The sequence below is a fragment of the Zootoca vivipara genome, chromosome 6 (genome assembly GCF_963506605.1).
Source record: "Zootoca vivipara chromosome 6, rZooViv1.1, whole genome shotgun sequence".
NCBI lineage: Eukaryota > Metazoa > Chordata > Lepidosauria > Squamata > Lacertidae > Zootoca > Zootoca vivipara.
The window spans coordinates 25,738,094-25,765,752 of record NC_083281.1 but is presented as its reverse complement, the minus strand read 5'-3'; the positions used below and the strand labels follow the sequence as shown (position 1 = coordinate 25,765,752).

Below are 27,659 nucleotides of genomic sequence, written 5' to 3'. Positions count from 1 at the left end.
GGTACTCAGCTGTTAAGTTCTGCAAGCCCAGCAAGACTCCCGCTTCAACCAGGGTTTTTAATGTGAATGGAAACCCTGTGTTGGCTTGGCCAGCATGCTCACCTACATTACAGATGCCTCTCTCACACTCCCCACTTCTGCATGTACAGCAATCAGATGTTAGCACAAGCAAGCACAAGTGAGTCTTGATCACCATAGGCAATCAGAGGGCCACACTTCCTCCTTTCAGCTGGAGGCACAATTTGATCATCATCGATCCCCCCTCCCCATATCTGCTCCTGTAGGGCGGGGGAACCCATACTTGTTAAGACTGCAACTCCCATCAACCATGTTGGCTGAGGCTGATGGGAGCTGGAGTCCAAGAACACATGGAGTGTCAAAGGTTTCCCATCCCTGTCCTGACATGGGCTCTCCCACCTCTGCTGACCATCAGGAACACCTCCAGCTACAATTATAACCTTGAGAATGTAGGAGGGACAAGGAAATGCTACTCAGGAGGAGATGCCTCTGACACGATACCAGAGTAGAACCTAACAAGGGAGAACTAGAGCGCCTTCCTTCTGGAAATGAATAAAAGGTCCCACCAATCTGCCTTGGTTCGGTGGTTGCGATGCTTGTGAGTGCATGCCCTGGATTCTCAATTATAACCAGGGTTCTGTGTACTGTCTGCCAAATGAAAAATTCTGCAGCAAGATAATATAAATTCTGCACCAAGAAAAGCCCAGTTCTGCAATCTAGAAACAAAACCCTATTTTTACATAATCATTCTTCTGCCACTCAAGTAGAGGGACAAGGAGCTAAGACCACTTGGGATCTTGTTCAGCCACCTCTTTGGCTTCAGAGATTCAGCAGGCATAGCACAAAATGTTTTGTAAGCATACAGCCATAACTATAACAGCTAAGAACTTGCTCTCCCCCCACCCAAAAGAAAGAAAGCTGGGATTCCCAGAAAACTTAAATCAACCCCTACCACATTCAGAGTTTTCTGTACTCCTGCAGAATCATGGCATGTACACAGCTGCATAGGACTGTAGATACTCCATGTTTAAAAAGAAACTAACATTATTCTAAAGGGACACGGGTGGCACTGTGATCTAAAACACTGAGCCTTGGGCTTGCCGATCGGAAGGTCAGCAGTTCGAATCCCTGCGACAGAGTGAGCTCCCATTGCTCGGTCCCTGCTCCTGCTAACCTAGCAGTTCGAAAGCACAAAGTGTAAGTAGATAAATAGGTACCGCTCCGGCGGGAAGGTAAACGGTGTTTCTGTGCACTGCTCTGGTTCGCCAGAAGCAGCTTAGTCATGACCCGGAAGCTGTCTGCAGACAAACGCCGGCTCCCTTGGCCTATAGAGCGAGATGAGCACTGCAACCCCAGAGTAGTTTGTGACTGGACCTAACGGTCAGGGGTACCTTTACCTTTAACATTATTCTGCCAACCTACATTCTGTGTCAAGAAATGCTGAGGTCTAGCAAATTGTGTAGGACAGTGGAAACTGAACACATCTGCATGCATTTGCACAATATATCTTACAAACAGGCAGTTTCATTTAAGTGGATTGAGAGGCTACATTACCATTGCTGACTGTAAATGCATTATTATTATTATTATTATTATTATTAACCTAGTCAAAGCACATCTTAAAAGTTTTGAGGGTTGGACTACATAGACGTTATAGGAGATAAACAGCAACCCTTCATCTCCTCTTCCTCCTTCTGTAGTGGCATCAGCAGCTACAAACAAAACAGGGAGCCAGACCGATAACTGGAAAGATGCCAGAAGCAAGGCCAATAAGGTGCAGATGTAATCTGACCAGTGATCACCAGTGTTTCTGTTGACTTCCTCCTGACACATTTGGAAACGCAGCCCCTTTATGGGCGTGTGGCATGCTAGAAGGAGATGCAATTTTGTGTCGACTAAATGCCAGCTGTAATGGGTTGGGCTTTCCTTATAAACTTGCCTCTTATCAGCATCACATGTGGCATTTCTTCAGTTCTCAGCATCTCCCACGATATTTAGTTTGATGCCCAAACCATGCAAAAACCTGCTAAACCTGTTTACCAGAAGCAAAAGTGGGGCGAGTTCACACCTCACAAGCAGAAACCTCTCTTTCAAACTACCTCCAATTGTACTGGGGATGGGGGATATATCTGCAGGGAAGGATCACCCACATGGCTTTGCAAATAAGTCTACAAAAACTACTAGCCGGCAGGAGGGATTTGCTATCCGGCTCAGGGGCCAGTTTCTTGCGTTTCTGTGTTGGCCACTGAAGTGGAGAATCTCCTCTGTGGCCAGCATGAAAACAATAGGTATTATTAGCCTCATAGCAGCGGCTCCATCAAGACAGGACTTCAGGGCAAGTGTCTAAGGCCCCACGGCATGGCAGAATGAGGGAGTCCCAGTCTCAGAAGGGCCTGCAGATTGCAATGTGAAGCAATAGACACTGCTATCTAAAGAGAGGACCCCAAAGTCCAAATTACAGTCGTACCTTGGAAGTCGAACGGAATCTGTTCCAGAAGTGCGGCTTCTGAACTGGCTGCAGGAAGCTCCTGCAGCCAATTGGAAGCTGCAGAAGCCCCGCCGGACATTCACAAACCGGAACAGTCACTTCCGGGTTTGCAATGTTCGGGAGCCAAAACGTTCGGGAACTAAGCTGTTCGGCTTCCAAGGTACGACTGTACCTATCCGCATCACTGCCTTTACTGAGACTTCTAATAAATAGGCTGCGGAAGGATGAATAAGCTCCACTCTACCAGCCTGCTTGCATTTCCATTCTGGCTGCAAGGTTGCGGGGGGGGGGGGAGGTTCCTTCCTATGCAGCATGGACCTTGATGCAGCTCCTGGTTTCTGCAAGTGACCAGGCAAATCGTCAAATGCAGGGCTGGATCTATGATTAACTAGGCCTCATCATATCCACAAAGAATGTGTGGTATTTTCCACACATTCTCGAGCTTATCTTTACAAAAGGACTAGAAACTTTTTTTAAAAAAAAAATTATGACATATCCGAATGCTGAATTCTATCCCAAACGTTGGACTTTTTTTGTGTGTGGTGCATGTGCAGAAGTGCTGAATACACAAAACCCTGATTATAATTCCATCTGAAAGGGAGCCTTTGAAGTCAGGGCTGGGGGGTCCCGAGATACAATCAGCAATAATGACTTGAGAACTAGGAAGAGCAAAGAAGAAAAGAGGAAGGAAAATAGAATAAAGACATAAATAAGGAAGAATTCAAGTGGCATGGTGCTTTTGTTCAACAAAGATACAGAGGAGATATACTGTTGTGGGTTTGTGCATATGTGTATGTGTGTGTAAAGGTAGAGAGGGGGATGGGAGTCCTTAGCTCAAGGGAAATTGCCGAGAAAAGATTTTGTGAAAAGTACAGAAAAAGAACACCATTGATTTTAGAGAGCTGTCAGATGTTCCAAGCAATGATTTTTCTAGCGGAAATATACACCCCACCCCCAATGAATGAAAAAAAAAACCCAACCCAATCACTGTCAAAAGCAGGAAAATCCCTGGGCCAAACAAAGAATTAAACCACTCATTCCCTCTTCCTGATTTCTCTCTATAGATCACATAATGTTACCTGGCAATCAACATTGTCAGGAGAAGTCATTCTTACCCCTGCATTTTAAAGGGTGGAAATTCCATGCCTCAAAAAACTTAGCAGACTTGGCTCAATGACCTTCCAAAGACTCTGGCATGCCGTCGTGTCTAAGGGCTGCGGGTTCGGTTCTCGGTGCTGGTCCTCAGACAGCGTTCGTGGAGTGCATTTATATGATGTCAGCCTCTCTCGCAATGCCCCAAAGGAGACCTCCTTCCTGCCTAGGCTGAGCTCAGCAGCCTTCCAAATATTGCTGATAGTTTTCCTGGCCCCAGGCTGCAAAAATAAAATAAAAAAAATGGCCTGCAAATCTGTCTGAATGAATCTGGAAGGGGGCAGAAGGAATTCCACCGCCTATGGAGGTTCACAGCCCAGCTTGTAAATAATAATAATTAAAAGGCAAGCTCCTAAATGTTGTCAGCTGCTGAAATCCTTTCTCCCAAACAACAGCGAAAGAAGGAACCAAAGGGGAAAAAGGGAGGTTAAAATAACAGAAAGAACAAAACCCTTTGTGAAATCTGTATTCCGGGGTCTGTGCATTCGAAGGACGAAAGGTCCCATCAGCCCAAGGAGGAAAATGTTGCTGTTCCATTTAAGTCGCAGAGGTGAGGGGTGGGGTGAGCAATGTCTGCAGTCAACCCTATAGAGCCCTGTGTCTTTTCGTTTGTGTTAAATAACAAGTTCAACTGGGAGTGTCTGAGATGGAGTGTGAAGATAAATGGCTGTAGAAACAAATGCATATTTTTTTCCGTTTCGTTTTGTTTTCTTCTATCCCTCACAGTGATGGGGTTCTTGATAAATTTCATTTCTCTCTCTCTCTCTTCATCTTTTCCAGAAAGTAGAGATGCCTCCCCTTCTCTCTCTTTCTCTCCCTCTCTTGGATTCATTCCCTTTCACCTGTTTCCTTCCGTGTTTCTGCTTCCTTTCCCCAGCCGCCCTAAACCTTAAACAGCAGAGTCACAAAGGCGGATGACAGCAGGCCCAGGAAGAGGGGAGATTCCATTCTGGAGACTGCCATGTTGTCCAGAGAACCTGGTCCTAAGAGGAGGAGAGGAGGAGAAGGGGGGGGGATTTGTTTTAACTGGAGTGTTAGCAATAAAATTGGCCATCTCTACTAGGATTAGGCAAACGTGTCAATTTTGAGTTCCCTCAGTGTCTCATTTTTTCCAGTCTTAGAAGTTCTATTCTCCACAATTGTACATCACTTTGCAAATATATTTTTTCTTAAAATTGGTTATCTCCTGCTTGGAGTACGGCAATGTGCTCTTCATGGGGCTACCTTTGAAGGTGACTCAGAAACTACAACTAATCCAGAATGCGGCAGCTAGACTGGTGACTAGGAGCAGCCACCGGGATCATATAACTCTGGTCCTAAAGGATCTACATTGGCTCCCAGTACTTTTCTGAGCACAATTCAAGTGTTGGTGTTGACCTTTAAAGCCATAAACAGCTTTGGCCCTGTATACCTGAAGGAGCGTCTCCATCCCCACTGTTTGCTCCAGCTCCGAGGGCCTTCTGGTAGTTCCCTCACTGCGAAGCTAAGTGATGTTACAGTGAAGCAGGCAGAGGGCCTTCTCAGTAGTGACTTCCCCTCTGTGAAACACCCTCCCATCAGATGTCAAGGAAATAGACAACTATCTGACTTTTAGAGGACATCTGAAGGCAGCCCTGTATGGGAAAGCTTTTAATGTTTGATGTTTTATTGTGATTTTATACAGTATTTGTTGGAAGCCACCCAAGTTGGCTGGGGCAACCCAGTCAGATGAGCGGGTACAAATAATAAAACATTATTATTATTATTATTATTATTATTATTATTATTATTATTTAAAATTCACCACCATTATAGTGTGCATTCCTCCTTTACCTTTACACCTTTCTCCCAATAAACACATTTTTATGCAATTTTGTCTGATTAACACGTTTACAAAGCAATTCCCCCTAATATTATGCTTTTTGTGTATGCTATTGTCATTAACCGATGCATGTTTTTTAAATGCACACATTACTAGTGCGTGCAGTTTTGCATGCCTTACTTGCTTGGAGAGCTGCGTTGCAAAATTCAGAGATAGGTGTACTTTGCAAGAGGCTGCACATTGTTCTGGGAAGTTCTAGTTTTCACCTTCTGATGCAAAGTGGATCAAATATCTCTCCCACCCACACTACTTCTCATATGCCCGGCCAGTCCAGTGGCTCTAGGAGCAAAAACTGAGGGTGCAAGTAGTGGCAGGCAAAATATTCTGAAAGTTGATTTAGCAGAACCATTGGGAGGAGAAGGCCCCTTCCTAGTAGGCCCAGGCAAGGTTAAGACCCAACCTCCACCAGGGATGGGGGAGGTGGTAGCAGGAAGAGGAGAAGAGAGACTCACTGATAAGCCGTAAGCTGACATTGAAGGAGCCTAAGTTGTTGGAAGCCAAGCAGGTGTAGTTCCCATAATGACGAGCAGTGACGTTGCTGAAGAGCAGCATGGAACGAGTGCGCTCATTCTGGATCTGCAGTCCATCCACACCGCCAATTACTCTGCTAGGAAAAGGGAGTGGGAGGAGAGCATGGGCGGGTAACATTGTTAAAGCATTGTGCTCTGAGAATACGGGGAATTATAGAAAATACCAGCTTGCAACTGATCTCATGCCCTGTCCCTGATTTGCCCATCATCAGCATTCTACTTCCTGGCTTCTTTTTGCATGAGAGTTAGCCCTTTGTTAAAGAGATATAAGTTTCCAGTGATGGCCCTTGTTTATTAGTTCGCACCTCCCACCACCACCACCACTGCAACCCTTGGAAGCTGCCCACATGCCCAGGCACGTCCGTGTGCAGTCAAAATCCCTGTGCACAAAAAGGGGGTCTTTACCCTGTTGTGCATTTGTTTTGCTAGATCCCTTTCCCTGCACCATGGTTTCACCCAAGCCGCTGGTAACTTGCGAGGAGGATTAGAAGCGGGGACAGAGGAAGTGGGCAGGGGAGATGCCAAAAGGGGACACTTTTCTGGCAAACCGCACATAGGTATCAGTCCGAACCAAGTCAAGAAATTGCAAAGGGGCAGCTTGTTCATGCATCGTTGGAGGTGCTCTGGAAAGGAGGCTAGGTGTTTTGGAAGCCCTTGAATCCTGGGAGGCATTTGGACAGGGGGTGTTTCAAAGGCACCCCCTGAAATCAAAAGCTACAGGAGGCGGGGAGGCTGAATCGGCCGATGCAGTCCAAGGGCTCCCTTTGCAGTTTCCACACCTCTCTATGCTACCTTCCCACAGTCCCAGTGGCTGTTTATCTCTGCTCTGGCCTGTCAGACAGGCGATCCATCATCTGTTGGACCACAACCCCCACAGCGGCAGTAGATCTGGATTCACCTGCCTCCTTTTCTCTGATACGGTGGTGTCTGTCTGTCTGTCTGTGTGTGTATGCGCATGCACATGCACACATGCGTATTGTTGCTTGCCACTCCTGAGAGGGAAGCTTCTTCTTTATTAACTGTGGCAGCAAGGATGGTATATCCCATGCCAGCCCTCCTACCAGGCAAAGTATTCCACATACAGTCTCTCCTATTATCCAGGCTATTTTCCCTCCCCTCACCCCTGAGTTTTAAATCTATGAAGTCATCTAGCCTGGCTCGGTTTGAACAGCTGCAAAACCTGTGACTCACCAAATCGAATGCAGCTCAGCAACCATGTTATTATCTTTTTTTCCTCCCCTTGCTTGACCGTTGTCCCTGCTTTTGCACTCCTGAGCAGCCAGAAAGAGCAGGAGTTTTATTTGGTCTGCAGTGTGCTGGTTATTGGCTCAATTGGTTACAAGAAGGGATGGGAGAAGGAGGCAATTTCTGCCCTTCCTTGGTTTCTCTCAACCAGCGCTGCTTCCGTTCCCCTACAGTTCAGCTTCCACAGAGATCTATATGATTCATCTCACCATGGCCGAAATTTACACCATCTAGTTCAATCTCCTGCTTGTTGCGTGAGTTCCAGAGCAAAAATAAAAACATGAGAAGAGCCCGACACATCAGGCCAATGGCCCATCTAGTGATGTGTCCTGTCTTTGCAGTGGCCAACCAGAAGCCAGACCTGAGCACAAGACCCCTCACTCATCCTATGGCTTCTAGCAACATTGCCACCGCCAACCAACCTGGTGGTTGCCATTGATAGCCTCCACCTCAATGAAAATGAGCATTCTTCACAAATGGTTGTCTCACTTCTACTCACAGACCTCCAGTGAAGGAGAAACCACTACCCCTCTAGGAAATGGGGTTCTATTATTAAGCTGCTCTTAAAAGTCATGAGGTTTCTCTTAATGTTCAACCAAACAAATACTCTGTCCTTTGGGGGCGGCAGAGAACACTCCTTTGCCTTCACCCGTGCGGCAGTCTTTCAGGTTAAACACTGCCTCCCCTTCCGATGCTACCACTCTGATCAAATTTAGAGCCCGCTGTCACTGCTTTGTAAGTAAAAACAAAAATATTGGGAGATTCTGGACATGGAATTTGCAATTTGGCCCTTAGCCCCAGCTCAAATTAAACCCCAGTTGCTTGTTCATCAACCAGAACTTCAGAATTTTATGGCTTCTAACAATTTTATTGTATAAACCCCACATTACTTTTATTGACAGCTATCAAATCACTGGGTTGTTCTTTTTTTTAATGTCCTTGTGTGCCTGGGTGGCTTCCTCCTGCCCTCCGCCCTGACTTTTTGCATCTGATGTTCAGTGTGCCCACAGCTCTGTCATTGTTTCCTAATAAAGTAAGATAAAAAGTCATGGTTTCTTTTCGCTGAGCAGTTCTAACCACAAACAGCTCCCCTGAGACGCAAGAGGTTTGAACCATGAACTGTTATCACCAAGCTAGCGTGGGAACACTGGAGGGAAACAACTGGAAGGCTGATCGGGAGATAATTGCAAATCATCTTGTCAGGTGTCAATCCCTGCAGAACCGGAACTCGGCTCCCGAAAGAGAGGCCTCAGCTGTTCAGCTAAGTGCAGAAATTCCCTCCTCCCCACCTCAGCCTCTTCCTTCAGGAGCCTTTTTCTCCCCACAGCACTTACTCCTTCCTACCAAGTTGAGAAATGAATGCATGCATGGAAAAGAGCAAAATCCAGGGGCAAATTTAAGGCTGTGCAAGGGCTGCACATGCACTGGGTGCTGAGCTGGTGGCGGCGGCGGGGGGGATGGGATGCTATCTCAAAGACTGGCAAGCAAGGCACTGGGTTTTGGGAAGGAGGCATAAGAACTCTGACAGGGTCCTAGTGCCCTCCTCCTCCTTCCTAGAACCTAGTTAACACTTTCCCATATTTAAGAAGAGGTGAGAGGGCTCTAGGACTGGCCAGAACCCCCACACCTCCTGCCCAAAGCCCAGAAGAGGGCGGAACAGAGGCAGAACAGAGTGGAGTGGGCTTATGCACACTCTGCCAACCCAGGCCCCCCAGGAATGGAACCCCTGTGCAAAATGTGCATACGCCCCTAACCTTTGTTCCCATCGCTTGACTGCAGAACTGCATTGCAAAATTCGGGAAAGCGTGAATTTCCATATTTTGGTTTGCTCTTTTGTTTCAGGAAGGGCAAATTTGATGGGTTCCCCTTTAAACGTGAACTAAATCGAATCTCTCCCTCATCCCAATAGTCAAGGGTGACGAGAGTTGTTGCAGAACAGCACGGGCTGTACAGCATTGGCTATCCCTGCTACAGACCTATACAAATTGCCATTTCCCACCTGTACCAGGTGAACACAACCCACTCATCACATGCCAGGGCCTGCCAGGGAACTTGACAACCGCTCCCCTCTCTTTCCCCCCCAATCCCAGGCAAGCAACCACACCACACGGTTTATCAAGCCCCCTGGGGGACGGGGGACTATACGTGACTGATGGGCCGTGTTCTGCTTGGAGAGTTACAAATTAATCTGCGTTAAGCGACCATGAGTACGCGCCGTGGGTTTGTTTAATAAGATTGCCATTTGGAAGGTTAAAGCATGCGGCGCTGTCTAACTAATGAGACACACAGCGAAGTTACATGGTGGGAGGGGGAGAAGAGAAGCTGCCTTCTACTAGGTCAGGTGATCCGCTTGCCTATCTCAGAGCTCTGATTGGCCACGACTCCCCAGGATCCCAGGCAGAGAAGGGTCGTCACCATCACCTGCCACCTTGATCCTTTTCACAGGGTTTGAACTTGAGGCCTTCCACAATCATTGCCTGTGCTGCTGCCCCACTGACTTTCGAGTGCCAGTCCCAGGAATTCCTTTTCCTTTTTGTTTATTTGCTTAAACAGGTGAGATTGGAGGAGGGCAAAGAAAAAGATGACTGCAGAGCAGACATTCTCAAACTTGGGACCTTACCGCTGGTCCTGGTAGCTAGGGGTGATGGGAGTTGTAGTCCAACGCCATATGGGGACTCAAGTTTGAGAAAGGCTGCTGGAGAGTAACGACTGTCTTGCCAGATGGAAACAAGATCAAGCTCAGCAGCCAGCCCTGATTGGAGAATTGGGATGCACCTCTGATGCAAGCCTATCTCGGTCTTATCTTGCAAGATATTGGTTCCCACAGAGAATCCAGGGAACTGCAGGGCACTGATGGTTGCTGAGAATTCCCTCCCCATTCACAATGGCTTGGACTGTGCCTGCAGCACAACCAATACTAAGTTTACAGAATGACTGTAGCACTTCAGATGGCAGGAGGGGGGCATCATGTTTTAATGCTGCCAAAAAGTGGGGGGGGACATCCCTGCAAGTAGAAAACTAGCATATAAAGGGAGCAGGCCAAAATTAGAACCTTTCTTCCCGCTGTGCCTAGGTCTTTTTTTTACTCCAAGTATTTTAAAGGGTCTTTTTGTCATTGTACACGGAGGAGCATTCAAACGCACCCCCCCTACACCTGCAGTAGTTCGGTCCACATTATCACCACATTCCACCACGTGGGTAGACCACACCAATTTTGCCCTGGGGAGAAGAAATGGCTTGTGTCAATAGGTCCTTAAGGAACACAGAAAGCTGCTTATGCCAGGTCAGGCTATTTGGACCCCTAGCAGGAGCTCTGCAGGGTCTGAGGCAGCGGTCTTTCCCCTCCCCTGCTAACTGATCCTTTCAACTTGGAGATGCAACTGACTGAGCCTAGTATCTCCGTATTGCAAAGCCACTAAGCTGCGATTCCCCCTCCCAAATGTATTGGAAGGATATCAATGTTATGGATCTCTGGCCACGGCCAAGAAATGGGCAGAAGAATGACTTACTGTTTGTCGTCTTTGAACCACTGGAATTCCGCAGGTGGCACAGCCATGGCCTCACAGCGCAGAAGTGCATTCTTTCCCATCGGGATGCGTGAGTCCTTTATATCTGTGATGGTTGGAGGGTCTGGGAAGAGACAACAGTTGATGTGGGAGGCATATATTAGTCATGATATGTGGTGTCTTAGCTGTTCCTCCACAGATGGTCTCCAGTTGCCAACCTTCTGGTAGAGATGCTTCCCCAAAGAATTCTGGGAAGTGTAGTTTGTTAAGGAGGAAGGTTCTTAAGAAGCCGCTGTTCCCCTCCCAGAGCTGCAATGCCCAGAGTCAGTGGCGGACAAAGACTTTCCACGTCCCGGGGCAGCACCGGGGCAGCATTGACCCACGCAGTGTGCATGTGTCACATTGCCACACACGACACATGCACAGAAAGCGTGTGGCACATGCACTGTGCACGCCGGCTCTGTGCATGCGTGCTGCGCGGTGGACCCACCGCCAGACCTCAGCGCTGTGCAGGGATGCTGCCGCCCGGGATCCTCCGCTCGCAGCTGCAGCGGCTTCATCCCCGCGCAGTGCTGGGGATGTTTGCCGGCGGCTCCGCTGCGTAGTGGGGCATCGGTGGAGGTGGGGAGAGGGTGTTGCCCCCCCATAGTGGAGCCCGGGGCGGAGCACCCCTATTGCCCCTCACTGCCTATGACCCTGCCAGAGTTCACTGTGAACAGGGATCGATTGTTAAAGCACCCTTGGAATTGTAGCTCTGTGAGAAGAACAGAGGCCTCCTGACAACCCTCAGCGCTCTTAACAAAGTACAATTCCCAGAATCCTCTGGGGGAAGCCATGCAGTTGAAAGTGGTATCATATCGCTGTAAATGTATGGTATGGACGCGGCCCAAGTCAGGCTTGGGGGGAACACAACAGGGGAGCGTAAAGCTGTACAAGTTCCAAAAGTTCTTCTCTGGCTTGCATAACAATCTGAGCCAGAGAAGAATTCCCTGCTGCCCTATCATAACATTATAGGAAGTTGCCTTGTACTGAGTCAGATCATTTGTCCACATGGTTCAGTACTGCCAACACTAACTGACAGAAGGTCTCCAGGCTTTCTTACCCGGAGATGCAGGGATTGAACCTGGGACCTTCTGAAAGCAGAGCAGATGCTCTACCAATGAACAACAGACCTTCCCCTGGCATCTGGCACCATCCTCCAAAAGAAGATGTCTTTGGAAGAAGCACACCTCCCATAATCCCCTACACCATGGCACAATGTTTGCCTGTGCAAAGGAGTGATAGGAGGGAGGAAGAAAAAAAAACACCTCTCCTCTTCATGCCCTTTTGCTGCTTCTCCCACTATCCCAGATTTAAGGGAAGGGAAGGTGAGGGGGAACCATGCCAACTGCATAATATGTGCCTTTTCACCTAGTATCATAAAGACCTCTGCTGAGAGAGAGGGAGAGGGAGGGGGGAGAGGAAGTGGTGATCCTAAGCCTTTGACTCCAGTGCCCCAGAACTTGCCCCAACTTTCTTTAGCCTTTCAAGCCATCGACCCAAGAGCCTGGTCAATATTTATAAAGCCTTTGAGAATCTGGGCTCTGCACATCTTAAATGCCATCTTTCCCCCCACCGTTTAAAAACAGGCCTCCCTGCCAGCAGCCTGAAGGAGGAGTTTTGGATTTGATATCCCGCTTTATCACTACCCGAAGGAGTCTCAAAGTGGCTAACAATCTCCTTTCCCTTCCTCCCCCACAACAAACACTCTGTGAGGTGAGTGAGGCTGAGAGACTTCAGAGAAGTGTGACTAGCCCAAGGTCACCCAGCAGCTGCATGTGGAGGAGCGGAGACGCGAACCCGGTTCACCAGATTACGAGTCTACTGCTCTTAACCACTACAACACACTGGCTATAGCCCAACCTAACAACTCACATCTCCCTATTACTTCATTATGCCATGTGTGTAAACCAGCCCTGAGCACTCATGTTACCAAATAGGTTGTGAGAATTGGCCAGTGATGTCTCAGAAGGAAGAGGATACTTAAACTCCTCCATCCCCTTCCCAGTTCAGGGCTAACAGAAGCTTGGAGGTGATTTATATTAGGGACAAGATAGGGTGGGAAAGGGTTAAGCATCCTTCTTCCAGGGCCACTTCTAATTTGGAACCCCCAGCAGCTGAATGTGTTATAAATGTGTTATTAAAATGTGACACCAGGGGGTGCTGCACATAGCAGGAATCCGTCACCATTGGGAAATTTCATTGAGAGCCATATAACATGTTTTTAAAATAGCCTTTAATAGTGTTTTTACAAATCAGTGTAGATCCAGCAAGGCTCTCTTACGAGAGATCCAGTCAAGAATCTCGTAGGTAATGTGTAGTTTAGCCAGGGGAGGAGTAGAAAAGACCATTATTAAGGGAGCAAAGGTCAGTCCAATGGTACATAAGATGTTAATACCCTGTGATTGAAAGCTGGGGAGAAGATTTGGGAAGTGGGAGGCAGAGAAAACACTAGCAGCTCCATGCTCACCCTTGGAGTAATTCCTGCATTTCTGATTCCCAGTTGAGGGCTGGGTCTCAGCTAGGGATGGAGGAGAAATTCAATTCTGTTTGAATTTCACTGAGAAGTCACCTAAGACCCACTTCTCAAACCAAAACACAGCAAGCCTTTGAAATTCACACTTTCCCAAATTTTGTGATGCAGTTCTCCAACTAAACAAGATGCACAAGAGTAAAGGGGAAACCCTTCCCATAAAACTCCCCATATGCTCCATTGCAAAATTATTCCAGCACGTATGCACGAGAGTAAAGCGTGCATATAAATGCATATAATTGTGAAAATAATATGCAAAAATGTATTATATTGGGGAAAATAACTTTGTAAAAAAATGCATATGAAGGGGAAAAAATTTATATGAAAAGTTTTGCATTAGAAATCTGCATTAAAAATTCTGATGAATGTTTGTGAGGGTTTTAAACAAATAAAACCACAAATTGCTGCAAAAATGTAGAGGATTAAATTTAAACAGCAATAAAAATGATAGCATATTTGCAAAGCTAAGCAAGGTCTGGTATGGTTTCAGATTGGATGTGGGACTGCATGTTGAGATTCCTGCATTGTGGGGGGTTGGACTAGATGTCCCTCAGGGTCGAATGTTATGATAAGATTGAATTGGGGGGGGAGGGGGAGGAAACTTAGAAAACGGAAATAGACAGATCCGTCCATCTCTAACTTTATAGCTGAAGCTCCACGCCCCAGACATTGCAACCCCTGATCTGGCTGAAGGGGACAGAACTAGGAGGCAAATATGGGGAGCACTTACAGTTGACAGTGATGAGGACCCGCTTGCTATCAGGTGTGGAGACTCCGTTGACTGTGATGCACTCGTACTCCCCAGCCTGCTGCCTGTTGATTTCCGTGATTTCCAGGTACTCCCCTTCACTGGTGAACCCATCTGTTGGGGAGGGAGGAGGGGGGTGGCGGGGAGGGGGTCAGGGCCAGCAGTAGGGAGACAGACACAAACACAGACTTACACACAAGAAAACACATATGACAACAACACTGTTATCCACACCTCGGACACGCAGGGGCTGCCTCGCACCGGGGCTGTGACAACAGCGTAGGGGGTTCTGGGTTAAAAGTGTGTATGTGGGGTGGGGGGAAACAAGCTTACACAATCTGCGACGCACCAAGCCCAAACACATCCCAGCAATTAGGGACGGCATGTCTCCCGGGGGCTTGGTAAATGGATGAGCTCCAACCACCCCTGTTTTCGTGGCAAGGCTGGCACCAGGAAGGAGGGGACCTTCAGAGTTCCCACCAGCGTGCACCCGTCTGACACCAGCACCCCACAACTCAACCCCGGTTGGGGTTACAGCAGGCTCCAGCGGCGAACAGCAAGACCATTTTGACATTCTCATACGGCCACAATGTAGGTGAGGTGAAGGTAAAGGACCCCTGGACGGTTAAGTCCAGTCAAAGGCAACTATGGGGTTTGCGGCGCTCATCTCGCTTTGAGGCCAAGGGAGCCAGCGTTTGTCCACAGACAGCTTTCTGGGTCATGTGGCCAGCATGATTAAATCGCTTCTGGTGCAACGGAGCACTGTGACAGAAGCCAGAGAGCACAGAAACACCAATTACCTTCCCACTGCAGTGGTACCTATTTACCTACTTGCACTGACATGCTTTCGAACTGCTAGGTTGGCAGGAGCTGGGACAGAGCAATGGGAGCTCGCCCCGTTGCAGGGATTTGAACCACCAACCTTCTGAGGCTCAGTGGTTTAGACCACAACACCACTCGTATAAAGCCCCAATGTAGGACCTCACCAGGGTTTTGCGGGGACATCAATATGGCAGCTTCTGAACTGCCTAATGTGGCCAACCCTAGAGAGACAAGCAAGCAGGAGGGCAGGTAGGCAGCTATCTCGGGTTCTATCCAAGAATGCTGAGATCCTGCCGCCATTTGTGTTTCCAAGGTCTGCCGCCTATTTTCTGGGAACTGTGTCCCTGGGGAAATCAGTGTTCCCATTTGTCCCTGATTTTATTTTCATCTTTCTGCCTTTGTAGAGATGCTTGGGAATGCCTTTGAAAGATGTTTTATTTATTTATTATTTACATTTATTAGCCAGCTGTTCAACTAGTCCTCTAGGCAATGCACAACATGAATTAAATGCAATAAAATGTCAAATCAGATTAAGTAACACACACTTACACAAACAAACAAACAAACAAACAAACAAACAAACAAACACACCCCTCTATAAGGGTACAGATAAAATACCTGAAGCCCTACCAAATTAGAGACTAAAATAGGAATCAATATCAGCTTTAAAGTATTGAAAGTCTTTTTTAAAAGTTTAAAAGCCTGGGGGGACACTAGGCACGGGCTATGGTTTAGAGCGGTTTGTCACCCCTGTGCAGCTCATGATACTGCTCTTTCATCAAAACCAGGTGAGGATTTATTCCATCTTCCTGTGAGTCTGTATCTTAGGTTTCCCAGCAAGATTTAATTGCTGCTTGATTCTCCTCACTCCTCAAACACATTTTAGGCAACTCGACAAAACTCAAAATCAAATCTTAAAAATCGCAATATTGTAAGTGTGAAAATCCCACACACCCCACAAGCTATGTGTGCTAAAGCAGCACACATACACAGGGAGCAGCTTTGCCTATGAGGTGGAGCTGGGCGTGCTGATAAACAAATCAAAGCTCTGCGCCAAGAAAAAGAAGAAAAGCTGTATTCTGAAGCTGGAATAATTAAGCACTGCCTTGTACAAGTCATGGGGAGGAGCGAGGGGGGCTATGTTTAGCAGGGGATTAGATTCTCACTCTCTGCCACTGCAATATCTTTTCTGCCACAATTCTGGAATTTCACTAGCCATTGAAGATACTCTTTCAAGCCCATTCTGCAATTTTAAGGAGTGGAAACTTTGTTTGTTTACTTATTGTAAAAAAGAAAGAAAGAGGAGGTTCTAATTTCTGTACCCAGTACCAACTTTCACCTGCTTAACAGATGTACATGGATATGAGATTTATTTGGGTCGAAACCTGCTTTGAGATGTAGGCAATCGTCAGCTCTGATTTTATTTATTTTATTCATTAGATTTGCATGCCACCCTTCATCCGTGGATCTCAAGGCATAAAAATACAAAATGGAAACACTAAAGACATAATAAAAACAATAACCGGAACAAAGAAAACCCATACCCCCCAAAAAACATACACACATTTAAAGGACACATTTAAAGGGGCATACAATGCTAATCAGCCAAAAGCCTGGTTGAAGAGGAAAGTTTTCACTTGGCACCTAGAACAGTGAAGGTGCTAGGCGAGCCTCCCTGGGAGAGCATTTCACAAATGGGGAGCCACTGCAGAAAAGGCCCTTTCTCATGTTGCCACTCTCTGAAGCTCCCATGGAGGAGGCACAGAAGGACCTCAGGTGGTGATTTCAGGGTCTGGGTGGCTTCATATGGTTCTAAGCTATAAAAAGGTTTCCTTCTTCCTGCCTTAATTCATTTGCAGAGGAAACCAGTTGCTCAGAGGGGTGAGCAAGCTTCTGCCAGAACAGAGGACAAAGGGGATACCCTCAGCCTTCCTCCCCTCTCCAGCCTCCCTTACCTTTCAACTGCCGCCAAGTTACCGTCGGCTCTGGCTTCCCCACTGCTAGGCAGAGCAGATTCACGTTGCTTCCCTCATTCACGGTCACTGCTGATGAAATGTTCACGATCCGAGCAGGGACTGCAGAGTTTGGAGGAGAGAGGCAGTGAACATCAAGGCGCCTCTGGCCTCCCAACACTAGGGGGCACTGTTGTCCTTGACACAACCCTAATGACAGTGCCTCTGAGGTTTTGAACAGCCAGCTGCCCTGCAGCAATTAACAAATGATTTTGTTTGACTGCAAAGCTACGCTCTGGTCACTTGACAACTTTACTTAAGAGCATAAGAAGAAGCCAAAGCCCACCAAAGCCAACATTCAGTTCTCACAGTGGCCAACTAGAGGCCTATGAGAAGCCCAGGAGCAGAACATAGCCAGCATGGCTAGTAACCATTTACAGGCTTATTTTCAAATTCTCTTCTTGCATATTACATTCAGTGATAGTGCCAGGTATCAGCATCATTGGGTACCAGTTGGCCTCAACTTCCAGTAGGGGGCAAGGGAGGACCTTGGTAATATGGCAAAAGCCAAAAGTTGGCCCATAGCTGCCAAGTTTTCCCTTTTCTCGCGAGGAAGCCTATTCAGCATTAGGGAAAATCCCTTAAAAAAAGGAATAACTTGGCAGCTATGAGTTGGCCCCCTCCCCAGCTCTTGTGCCACCTTCCCAAAGCCAGGTGAGAGAGGTGCTGGGCTTTGGAAAGGAGGTGTGAGGCTGTGGTAGGGTCTCAGAGCCCTCCTGTCTACTTCCCAAAGCTGGGAAAGCCTTAAGTAGGCTTTGGGAAGGAGGCAGGAGTCTAAGACACCCTCTTGCCCCCTGGACCCTGTGTGTAGGAACCGGTTGCACTGCCCAAAGTCTGCCTCTGCTGTTTATAAGAATCCTTGACCCTTCCTTCTTTGCTGGGACTGTTTTTTCACTTGGCCTCTACAACCCCCATGAGTTTTGGCAAGTGCAATGAGGAGCTGTAGATACCCTTGGCTCGTCTTGCCCTTTCTCCTGCAGATTGGGTCCAGAGGAAGAGGGCAAGCAAATGGGCAGCAGGAACGCTGTTGAAAGACTCATCCGCTGAAGGCAACTTGCATAGAGGCACCCATAAAACCTAGAGCTGACACTGATTACGTTCAATGTTCTGTCATGCCCTGGAGTGAGCAAGAGTAAGTATCATAGCTGCCAAGTTATCCCTTTTTTAAAGGGATTTTCCCTTATGCTGAATAGGCTTCCTCGCGAGAAAAGGAAAAACTTGGCAGCTATGGTAAGTATCTAGGATGGGCCTACACAGACAGAGAGACAGTGGAGGCTAGTCCATTGTGATTGTGGGACACCACCCATCCAACCCCAGTCTGCTCTTAGCTAGCCTGCATCTGCTTGCCTTATTACCTCCACTTGGTCCCAGGCGTGGCCTTGGCTGTCAGCTTCCTCCTCCTGCTCCTACAGTGTAGCCCATGTAGAACTCAGGAGGGAGGAGGATGGGGACATAACTGGAAATAGCAGGCTCTGGTGCCATCTACTGTTGGGCTCCCTGCCTTCCACCCTACCAGTCCCATTGGACGGTGCCAGCATGCAGAGAAATGAAGGTTTGATTTTTGAATCTTCATATCTGACTTGATGATGCCCCCAGCTGTCTCCCTTTAATTTATTCCACGGAAGTGTGGAGTTGCCATTAACACCAATGTGAAGCCCTACACTTGGGACTACATTGAGGGACACATATTCTTTTCCCACCCAACATCACTAACATTTAGTGGCCAGGGTACAGCAGATGGGGATTCCATGGGAGAAAATGCAATGTCACTCTGGGCACGGGGTCAGCAACGGAGCATTGCACCCCCCTCCACTTCTCCAGGGGTCCTTGCAATACATACTGGTCTTCTTATCATGATGTCAGGCATTTTGCTTGTCTTTTTTGTTATAAATAGCTGTCCCACCCCAGAAACAGCTGCATTTTGAGTGCCTCTTCAGCAAATCCCCAGGCTAGTGCTTTCGGGGTTAATTCCCAATAGCTGCTTTCTCTGCCCCAGCGGAAGAGCCCCCGAGAAAGAAATTGCTTTTTTCCTGACTGGGCCTAATGATCCCCATTGTCTGCCCTGATAGGTTGGGGTGACGTAGGCGACGGCGAATGATGGAGGAGTTGGGAACAGCTGTTTCCTGACGCCCAGGCGCCTCGTTCCGGACCGGGGTCCAATCAGCTCCTATTGTACTGGCTTCCCAGCTCCAGCAACCGTGGGAAAAGGGGGGGGGCTGGGTGTAATTATGGGGTGGGATAGTATTGCAGTTGTGGCTTTTGCCAATGCTGCAGAAATCCCGCAGGCGGCTGGGAACCAGCGGAGGAGAGGAGTCTCTGTTTGGTTTTGACAGCTGGAGAGAGATTCCAAGTTGTCTAGAGCCAAAGTGCAGCTCTCCTCTGAGATGGATGGGAGAGTTCTGGGGAGCTATACCTACGCAATCAGGTGCAAAGGATGGCAGGACTTTTGCGCCTTTGCTAGTTAGGCAATTTGGAGAAATGCTGCTGGAGAAACACCTGGTGCCGTCAGGAAAGGATTTTGAATTCTGAATTGTTTTAACCCACTCTGGGGCTGCTGCTGGTGGAGGGTGGGTATGAAATTATACTAGTAACAATAGTAGTAGTAGTAAAGTAAAGGTAAAGGGACTCCTGACCATTAGGTCCAGTCGTGACCGACTCTTGGGTTGCGGCGCTCATCTCGCATTATTGGCCGAGGGAGCCAGCATACAGCTTCCGGGTCATGTGGCCAGCATGACTAAGCTGCTTCTGGAGAACCAGAGCAGTGCATGGAAACGCAGTTTACCTTCCTGCTTCGAGCGGTACCTATTTATCTATTTGCACTTTGACATGCTTTCGAACTGCTAGGTTGGCAGGAGCTGGGACCGAGCAGCGGGAGCTCACTCTGTCGCGGGGATTCAAACCACTGACCTTCTGATCAGCAAGCCCTAAGCTCTGTGGTTTAACCCACAGTGCCACCAGCGTCCCATGTAGTAGTAGTAGTAGTAGTAGTAATAATAATAATAGCAATACCGTGCACAATGAGGTACACCTGCGAGGTGTGAGGCTTGTCTTGTGTCTGGAAGGAGCAAGTGTAGAGCCCTTCGTCATACACGTCCACATGGGTGATCATGATGCTGAACTCTGAGGGGCTGTTGGTCAGCAGCTGCACCCGTGAGTCGATGGACCACTTGTCATTGCCGGCGTACAGGATGTTGGAGCGGTTCAACCACGCCACACGCGTCACCTGCTGGTCTATGTAGCAGCTGCAGAGAAGGGAGAGGAATTAAGCAGCAAAGGTAAGCGGCAGAACGATGGGGTGAAAACGGGGCAACAGCAGGAGGAGGGGCAGGGCAGGGCAGGCTCCTATATCGGATTCTGAGGGATGCTGCAATGGACATAAGAACATCTGGATCAGGTCAAAGATGCAGCTAGTCAGCATCCTGTTCTCACAGCGGCCAACCAGGAGCCTATGGGAACACCACTGCTATCCTTACGCCTCCCCCCCCAATGAACTTCTGATATCCACTGATATTCTAACCCCCCATGAACTTCTCCAATCCTCTTTTAAAACTATTCAAATTAGTGGCCATCCCTAGTTTTCAACAGAGCGAATTCCAAAGTCTAACTATGTGCCGTGTGAAGAAATATTTTGTCTATTCCGAATCTTCAAATATTCTGGATGGTTATGGCGAGGAAGGTCCGTAAGGTAAAGGTAGGAACGAGAGAGTTTCTCAATTCAGTTTCCTCTCAGTGTTTTCTTTTTTAAAGTTTCCGATTCTCTACATTCCCACATCAGTTTCCTATTTATTTAAAAAAAAAAACAAAAAAAGTTCTCATGAAAATTCATAAATGTTTTAGTGTGAATTTCTCCCAGTGTTACACATTTGTATGCAATTTGCACATTTTTGCAAAGCTGTTGCTGTTATATTATCACACACCCCTTCAAAAGAACGGTCCCAGAGCGGGTTACAGCAATGTAAAATACGCAATTAAAAACAGCTTAAAACAAATCCCCTGTCATTCTGCGTGATGCTTCCCACTAAATACATTTCCGAGCACAATTCAAAATGTTACTGCTGACCTTTAAAGCCCTAAACGGCCTCGGTCCAGTATACCTGAAGGAGCATCTCCACCCCCATCGTTCTGCCTCCATCGTTCTGCACTGAGGTCCAGTGCCGACGGCTTTCTGGCGGTTCCCTCGCTGCGAGAAGCCAAGTTACAGGGAACCAGACAGAGGGCCTTCTTGGTAGTGGCACTCACCCTGTGGAATGCCCTCTCACTAGATGTCAAAGAGAAAAACAACTACCAGACTTTTAGAAGACATCTGAAGGCAGCCCTGTTTAGGGACGCTTTTAATGTTTAATAGATTATTGTATTTTAATGTTCTGTTGGAAGCAGCCCAGGGTGGCTGGAGAAACCCAGCCAGATGGGCGGGGTACAATTAATATATTATTATTATTATTATTATTATTATTATTATTATTATTATTATTATTATTATTATTATTATCCAGGCATGTTCTACCCTGATATACATGTAATTTCAGACATGTATTACTTGGCTAGGGAACTTGGCTTCAAAATTTGGAGAGTTTCAAAGGATGGGCTGTGCTTCAGTTCGTGTACCGTTTCAGAAAGTGCAAACTGAATCGAATCCCACTTCCTTCCAATCCCAGCCTTCGCACAACCTCTAAGAGGGACAGATACACAGCACAAGCGCCCACATTGGCATTTATGCACTCAGGCCGTGGCAAGGGAGCACCCATAATCTCAAGGCCTAGGTTGCCTCCAGGACCCCAGTCCAGGCAACAGCCGCCATCTTGGGGCCTTGAGAGAACAGGGACCTCAGCACCTGAGCAATATCCTGCTCTGTATATCGCTCGGTTTATAATCCAAGGGAAAGCCGGACCCAGTTCCACCTCTGTAGCACACAGCTGAGCAGAATTTATTACGCAGCCTTGTAATGTGAGGGAGAAGTGTGGCAGGGAGGGAGGAGAGAACGAAAGTACTCCTGAGTTTTCCTCACAGATTGCCGAGGCCTTTGGCGCTCTCTCGTTCTCTCTCTCTCTCTCCCAAGCCCTTTGAAGTCCAAAAGCCCATGTTATTACAGCTCTCTCTCTCTCTCTCTCTCTCTCTCTCTCTCTCTTTATCAAGCCCTAAAAACTTGAACACCTTCCAAACTGTGGATTTACAAAAATAATGAGTGTTGGGGAGAGGGGGGAGAGAGGGGAAAAAACATTAAAATATCCCAGACTTGATAAACTCAGCTGCTGAATTTAAATCCTGCGCGGGCATGTTCAAAAGCAGCCCTTGCCTTCCAAATGGGCTTGGGGTGTTCTCAGTGCAGCCACCCTCTCCGAGGCCTTGGCATCTGCCCGCCCACCCCCTTGGCATCTCACTACTATTCCTGCCACTTCATTTCTCCTCTCTCACTCTCTCTCTCTCTCTGCACCCCCCCCCCGGCCCTGTGGCTCCCGGCCTCAAGATTTAATTATCGGAGTGCTTTTTCTCTCGCCTTCAAGGCGAGTGGGCGCTAAGTAATCCCGTTTCTTGGTCCCTGACAGCTGTCAGGCACAGATTGGACAAGTCTTCCAAAGATAACTGGGGAAAAGCTGGGTTGGGGAGGGGAAGGGCTTTGTGTTTCCCCCTTGAATTTGCAGCTGACCCTGATATTTTATATAGATGCTATTCCTCCACACACCCTGCCCTGCCCCTCACATTCTCCCATGGACCCAGAGCAGAGATATCTGCTAGTGGCATTTTGCTGCATAATACCTGGTGAAAGTGTCTGGGGGAAGGTCAGATTCCTGGGACAGCAAGGGCCAAATCTACAATATACCTGGTTATTTTTCCTGATTTTTTTTAAAAAAAGCTTTAAGGAAAGCGAAATATTGGTTGGTGGGTGGTGGGTAGGGGCTGCTTAACCCTTTCCCCCGGCCAGCCGTTGGGAGGTAGGACCACGTAAAAAATATACAGAATGGCAGAAAGCTATTGTAACAGAAATTGGGATCACCCAACATGTCCGATGGGCATTAGCTCCGGGACTGGCTAAAAGGAAGTGGTTCCTTCTTTTCAGAAGGTGGGATTAACGGGTGGAACTCACTGCTGCAATGTGTCAGGCTTTGGGGATCCAATCCCTCTCACGGTAGCAGCCAAGAAACAGAAAAACAATAAAAGTTCTTACCACATAATTTATTAATATTCACAGAGAGAGATGAAGGAATGCAGTCTTCCCTAAATAATGGTGTTGCTCTGAGTAAAGTCCCCCCCCCCCAATCTCTCCTATTCTACATCACCCCTGTGTCGGCTAATATGAGCTTTCTGCCTCTGAGATCTTTGTTCTACTACCCTCAGTGCATGCTGGGTCCTGAGCGGGAAGGTCAGGAATGCTTTCCAAAGACACTGAGTCTGTCAGTTGTCTCTCCCCTGGTGCTGCTTCTTCCTGCTGTTCATCTTCCAATATTCCCCAGCTTCTCCCCTCTGCAGCCTCTGAACTATGCCCTTCTGTAAACCACTGTTCTGAATCTATAATGTCCTCCTACTGGCGCCCCCACAATTCCTCCTAAGTCCAGTCCCCGACACAATAAGTATCGTGATGGCAGCTAGGGGAGAGAGGCTTAAAACCACAAAAAGTGCCTTGCTGGATCAGACAAAAGCTCCATCTGATCCAACATCCTAATCCCACAGTGGCAAACCAGCACCCTAATAGCAGGGCATGAGCTCAAATGCTCTCTCCAGCACACAGTACTCAGTGTTGCCTTCTGCTTCTGATGCAGCAGGGAATATATTACACAGGCTCCATGCCTAGTTGCCACTGAAGGCTGTTATCCTCTGTGAGCTTGTCTTGTTGCATCATCTTTTAAAAAGGTGGTGGTAGACGACAGGCATACCAGCAGCCACGAGTCAGGATCTTAAAACCTCCATGCGGAGCTGCAGTATATCTCAACATCCAAGGAAAGGAGGCAGCATAGAAATCATCGTTTCCATGGCCATTGTGGGAAAGAGAGAACGCTGGACTAGGTGGATCTCTGCTCCAGCCAGCTTTGCCAAAATTCCTCCATGGAGACAGGGTACTGGATGGGGTGTGTGTGTGTGTAACCTGCCCCTGGGAGCTAACAAAAGATGTAGGCTCTGTACTGCAGCTCGCTTAGTATTCCTGCCAAGCAAGTCATCCAGCCAGCCAGCGAGTGAGCAAGGGCTCCTTTCCACCTCCTCCCCCTTCTATTCTGCAGAGAGAGAGCAGGAGGGAGAAGTCTTGGGAAGTAGGTCAAAGCCTCTGCTGATTCAGGCTGGTGGGAACCCGGCACACTGCAGGCTGTTTGGAGTGGGGGGCTGGCGGGTGGGGGGAGGAGGGGGAGGAGGAAGGGGGAGAACGGCAGAGAGACGATCTCCGCATGCTGACTCACAACTTCCAGCTGGGCGTGTGCGGAGGGGGCTGGATGCATAGTGGCAGAGAGGGTATATGGGGAGGGGGGCTCTCCCGCCCCATGTTGTAGACCCACGTTCCCTCAAAGAGCATCCTGGTTGCTTTGATGTCTATTGAGTGAACAAAGCAATTTAAATTTTAAAACAAGCAGGAGGAGAACAAAAGACGAACTTGGCCGGGTCAGGCCCTGGGGCCCATCTAGGCTAGCATCCTGTTCTCTCTTTTTTAAAAAAATAATTTTTTATTAAATTTTCCAAAAAAACAAAAAACAACAAAAATAATAATTACATTCCATCTTATATTCGCTCATCTCAGTTCATTTCGCTCGGCCGAGTTGTGAATTCCCTCCCTCCCGTCATTTGGCTTTATTTCTCACTCTTATCTCACAGTTCCTTTTTACAAACATGAATAGATTAAGTTCGTCGGATTTATTTCAGCCCCGCAAGTGTCCTTAAACCTCTACAGTTTTTCTCCATATAGTCAATGAATTTACTCCATTCCTTCTGGAACTTTGTCTCTCCCTGGTTTCGGATCCTGCAGGTCAACTTTGCCAGTTCTGCATAGTCCATCATTTTCGTCTGCCACTTCTCAATCGTCGGTATCTCCTGTAATTTCCATTTTTGGGCTAAGAAAGTCCTCGCCGCAGTTGTAGAATACATAAGTAGTCTCTGATCTCCCTTTGCTATTTCCTCTCCTATTAGTCCCAATAATCCTGTACTCACAGCGGCCGACTAGATACCCATGGGAAACCAGCAAGCAGGATTTGAGCACGGGAGGACTCTGACCTCCCGTGGCTTCCAGCAACTGGTATTCAGAAGCTTTGTTGCCTTCAGCTGTGAAGCCAGAGAGTAGCCATCGTGGCTGGTAGCTATTGATAGCCCTCACCTCCATTAATTTGTCCGTACCCTCCATCATTCATCAGATAAAAATGGGGGTGCTGTCCTGGGCTTCTCTTGCTCTAGATGGCTCTGTCATGTGCCCATCTCCACCTCCAGCGCATCCACTTTCTCTCACAGTTCCACCACCTTAGTGCCAGGTGGTGACAGGAGTTTGCCATCCTTCCACAACCTGCCTCTGCCCCTCCTCCTTCTCAGAGGCCAGAGCAGGGACACAGATGCAGCGGCCAAGCAAAGCAAACCAGGGCCAAGCATCTGTAACCACCACTCTTCAGCACCCCTTGGCATCCCTCTCGGCCATGGCAGTGGCATTGTGGACAAGCCCCACCCTCTTCACTCCCCAACCCACCTTTCTTTATGGGAGACTGACCGACTGAGAAACAGGGAAATGGTGAAAGACTTTCTTAGGGGCATTCATGACCTGGATCTTGTTTTCATTTAAAAAAACAACAACCAGGAAGTGACGCCATATTGAGTTGGGGAAATGGAGCGGGAGGCCTAGATCTAAGAAATGTGTTAGTGGGACACATGGATCTGAACTTCCAGTAACACATTGAAATACTGCACTGAAGGGAAGGTCCCTTGGGAATTCAGGGCTCGGCGTGATCAAGTGAGAAGCCGTGATGGCTTAAGGGTTTTTGTGACAGTACCGGCATTTTGGGGGCAGTTGGAGAATATGTTTGTCTAATCCTCTTTTAAAGCCATCTAGATTGGTGACCCCCCCCTCTCTCTCTCCCCCCCTCTCTCTCTCTCTCACACACACACACACACACACACACAGGGGTGGGGGGGTGGGACTTGCTTCACATTAGTGATGGGGGAGAAATTGGATTTTCTTTGCATTGGAATGAGAAACTACCAAACTCTCACTTTTTGAACTAGCACACAAACCAGTCATTCATACTCCTTCAGTGTGGTTCTCCATCCAATGTGCCAAAAAGAGAGAGCATGTATTGGTGAAAATATGCAGGAAAAATGTATGTTAGTAAACACACACACACACACACACACACACACCATAGCTGTCAACCCTCCCTTCCCCCCCTTTCTCGACACACACACCTGTTATATAGGGGACTGTTTCTTGCATAATGTGATTATTCATCAAAGCTTCATACAAAAATGTGTGTACATTGGTAGAAATTTGCACTGAAACATTGACAATTTTTCACGAGGCTTCCTTTGTTAAACCAACAACTCACAAATGGCTGCAGAAATGTGACAAACTGAGCCCAACATGGGAAAAACGAGAAACCAAAATTAACAGACACATCCATCCCTATTTCACACCAGGCATAATTTCATACACTTCTATCATGTTCCCCTTTTCTCCCTGTCAAGGTCAATTGCCTTAAGGTATATTAGCGCTCAGCTCTGATTGAGCTCAATTTTGGGGAAATAAGCATAAAGGAGGGGAGGGTTCTGCACTCCTAATGTGCATCGCTCTTGTGATTTTAAAACAGAGCCCTTGCTCCTCGTCTAAATGTTTTTAAAGGCATGTAACTGCTCCTGACATGTCCAGTCTGGGCATTTCCAGATTGGGGGGGGTGGCAGCTTCAGCAGAATGGGACACCCTGGTGCTGGATCTGGTGGGAGCTGGAGTCCCAAGAATGCTTAGAGGACCACATTAGCCACTATGGGGTTGTAAGCTATAGATGTCTTGCCTGAGCCAGCAGTCAGTGATGAGATGCCTGCAAGAAGGAGTGGCAATGAGAAGTGCAAGCCTATCCATACCAGTGAGATCCTATTGTGCTCGTGGGTACCAAACCAATGATGTGATACCAAACCAATGATTGTGATACCAAACCAATGATGATGATGATGATGATGATAACAACAACAACAATTTATTATTTATACCCTGCCCATCTGGTTGGGTTTCCCCAGCCACTCTTAGCAGCTTCCAACAAAATATTAAAAATACAATAAAACATCAGACATTAAAAACTTCCCTAGACAGGGCTGCCTTCAGGTGTCTTCTAAAAGTCAGATAGTTGTTCATTTCCTTGACATCTGATGGGAGGGCATTCCACAGGGCGGGCCTACTGAGCAGGCCCTCCTCCTGGTTCCCTGTAACTTGGCTTCTCACAACGAGGGAACTGCCAGAAGGCCCTTGGTGCTGTACCTCAGTGTCCGGGCTGGATGATGGGGGTGGAGACGCTCCTTCAGCTATACTGGACCGAGGCCATTTAGGGCTTTAAAGGTTAGCACCAACACTTTGAATTGTGCTTGGAAACGTACTGGGAGCCAATGCAGGTCTTTCAGGACCGGTGTTATGTGGTCTCGGCGGCCACTCCCAGTCGCCAGTCTAGCTGCCGCATTCTGGATTACCTCCCTCGCATCTTCAGGAGAAAGTCACTGCGGTCAGCTGGAGAAGTGGTTAAGAGTGGTAGACTCGTAATTT

At 47.8% G+C, this 27,659-nt stretch overlaps 1 protein-coding gene across 2 annotated transcripts in view; it reads right to left on the bottom strand.

The window, feature by feature from the left end:
- Window positions 1–3,970: 3,970 nt before the first annotated feature.
- Window positions 3,971–27,659, bottom strand: part of IGLON5 (IgLON family member 5) — a 132,339-nt gene continuing 108,650 nt past the window's right edge. The window contains exons 3-8 of one of the 2 annotated variants that reach the window (XM_060275669.1): window positions 19,964–20,196; window positions 16,898–17,017; window positions 14,103–14,234; window positions 10,804–10,924; window positions 5,972–6,126; window positions 3,971–4,641 (exon numbers count right to left, since the gene is read on the bottom strand). In XM_060275669.1, coding sequence (XP_060131652.1) covers window positions 4,541–4,641; window positions 5,972–6,126; window positions 10,804–10,924; window positions 14,103–14,234; window positions 16,898–17,017; window positions 19,964–20,196 — 862 coding nt within the window. In that variant the 3' untranslated portion in view covers window positions 3,971–4,540. The remainder of the gene's footprint in view (window positions 4,642–5,971; window positions 6,127–10,803; window positions 10,925–14,102; window positions 14,235–16,897; window positions 17,018–19,963; window positions 20,197–27,659) is intronic. The other variant, XM_035120981.2, reaches the window with a different exon arrangement.